We start from the raw sequence: 2,194 nt of genomic DNA on the forward strand, positions 1-2,194 counted from the left end.
TTGCATTGCAGGTAACTTTCAGTGGACTCCTGAAGATGTTGCTAAATCAATTGTTTGCATGTTAATGTCGGGTCCATTTCTAACAGGTTATACGCAGGTAAATCTCTCTTATACGTTAGAATATTGTCTCCAAGTTTTGAAAAACCTTTTGACTATCAAATCACTTAACTTAGTGTTTTTAATATTTGTTCTATAGACAATCAACGATTGGTACGATAGAGAGATTGATGCTATTAATGAACCATATCGTCCTATTCCTTCGGGAGCAATATCTGAAAACGAGGTTAGTTTTGTTACTTGTGTAATTCTCTATTGTCAGTTTGTGAGATCTTGTCATTGTTTTAAGGGACAAGTTGCATATTGTTTTAAACTTCAGGTTATTGCTCAAATTTGGGTGCTTCTTTTAGGAGGCCTTGGATTGGCTGGTATATTGGATGTGTGGGTATGTATTCTCATCAGACCTTTTTTTTTAAAAAAATTTGTCATCAATTCCTAAGGACTATATTGTTTCAGGCAGGGCATGACTTCCCTACAATATTTTATCTTGCTTTGGGTGGATCGTTGTTATCTTATATTTACTCAGCTCCGCCTTTAAAGGTGAATTTTTTTTTTTCATTTCTGATTTCAATACGTGTATTGGGAACAGAACAGTCATCATTTTAAAATATAAATATCTGACTGTAATAATGTTGGTGTGATTACAGCTCAAACAGAATGGATGGATTGGCAACTTTGCACTAGGAGCTAGCTACATTAGTTTACCATGGTATGCTTTCATAATATTCCTTACCACTTTTGATAAAGTCATGTTTGACTTTTGTGAGTCAAACCTTAAACTTCTTGACATTTTCTAGTTTATCGCCTTTTAAGTTTATAAGTTCGTATCACAGGTGGGCTGGTCAAGCATTGTTTGGAACCCTTACACCTGACATAATAGTTCTCACACTATTATACAGCATAGCTGGGGTATGTAAAATTTGAATATGCGTTACCATCATTAAAGGGTATTTTAGACAATTAACCTGTTGGCTGTTTCTTCCCTTTAAAATTAAAGCTTGGTATCGCCATAGTAAATGACTTCAAAAGTGTGGAAGGAGACAGAAAGATGGGGCTTCAGGTACACTTTGTTATATGTATATGTTTGACTTTGACCTAATAACATTGAGTTTGATCTTTATATGCTTTGCAATTTTGACCAGTCTCTTCCAGTAGCTTTTGGTGAAGAAACAGCTAAATGGATATGTGTTGGAGCCATAGACATAACTCAACTTTCTGTTGCAGGTTTTTACCATGACTGTTGACTTTCAGTTTCAAACCTAAAACCTTTCTTTCTGAAAACTGATATAAAATAGCACAAATGTTTTATAATCAAATTGTGAGATTGATGTTATACACTTTTTTGGTTGCAGGTTACCTTTTGGGATCTGGTAAACCATATTATGCTGCAGCACTCCTCGGTTTAATTGCTCCACAAGTCTTTTTTCAGGTAAAAACAATTATTTTCAAAATGATATGATATTATATATTTAATTTTTAATTGTTTATGGCTGCAGTTCAAGTACTTCCTTAAAGATCCTGTTAAATATGATGTCAAGTATCAGGTACATCTTCAATAAATCGTTATCATCCCATCAAAAAAGAAGGCGTGCCATTTGACTTTTTAGGTCAAACGATTTGCTTACTGATTTTATAATACATATAAGCCTGTCACAAATCTACGTACATTTTTGCATTTTATGATGTCTTAACGTCATTCTCAATGTTCTTTTAAACTGTTTGAAGGTCATGTGATGATTTAGATGATACTTTGCATGAAATTTTAGATCTAAATTGACTAATGCTTTTATTTCAGGCTAGTGCCCAGCCGTTTCTGATTCTTGGTCTTCTAGTGACTGCTTTAGCTACTAGTCATTGATAATGTTTTGAAAGTTGTAACAAAATGACTGGAGAAGGTGGTGGGTCCTGCCTACAAAAGGCGGAAAGTCCACACAAGGTTGCAGTTTTGTTCCGCTCTTGTTATTGTTGAAATTTATGTGTTTTTATGCGCCCGAGTCATTTGGGCGCTTGGTGCGAGATCATATGATAATTGTTGTAAATATAGGATTTTTCGATAATAAACTTATGTATGGTTCTTATTTTGATATGAAATTGTTGAAAGACTATTCGTGTTTATTTGATAATTTTAAAGGTGTGT

The 2,194-nt window shown here is 34.0% G+C and overlaps 1 protein-coding gene across 1 annotated transcript; it reads left to right on the forward strand.

Annotated features, from left to right (window-relative positions):
- Nucleotides 1-4: 4 nt before the first annotated feature.
- LOC143606675 (chlorophyll synthase, chloroplastic) lies at nt 5-1,973 on the forward strand (the record flags this gene model as incomplete). The annotated part of the gene is made up of 11 exons (XM_077082363.1): nt 5-97; nt 197-283; nt 377-442; nt 514-597; nt 705-766; nt 891-966; nt 1,055-1,117; nt 1,200-1,281; nt 1,410-1,486; nt 1,554-1,601; nt 1,853-1,973. Coding segments are annotated over 11 exons (801 nt in total), but the record flags the coding sequence as incomplete, so codon positions are not given.
- Between the last annotated feature and the right edge of the window lie 221 nt (nt 1,974-2,194).

This window comes from Bidens hawaiensis, unplaced genomic scaffold, assembly GCF_021521415.1.
Source record: "Bidens hawaiensis isolate Kalapana, Puna unplaced genomic scaffold, B.hawaiensis_p1.1 tig00076502_1, whole genome shotgun sequence".
NCBI lineage: Eukaryota > Viridiplantae > Streptophyta > Magnoliopsida > Asterales > Asteraceae > Bidens > Bidens hawaiensis.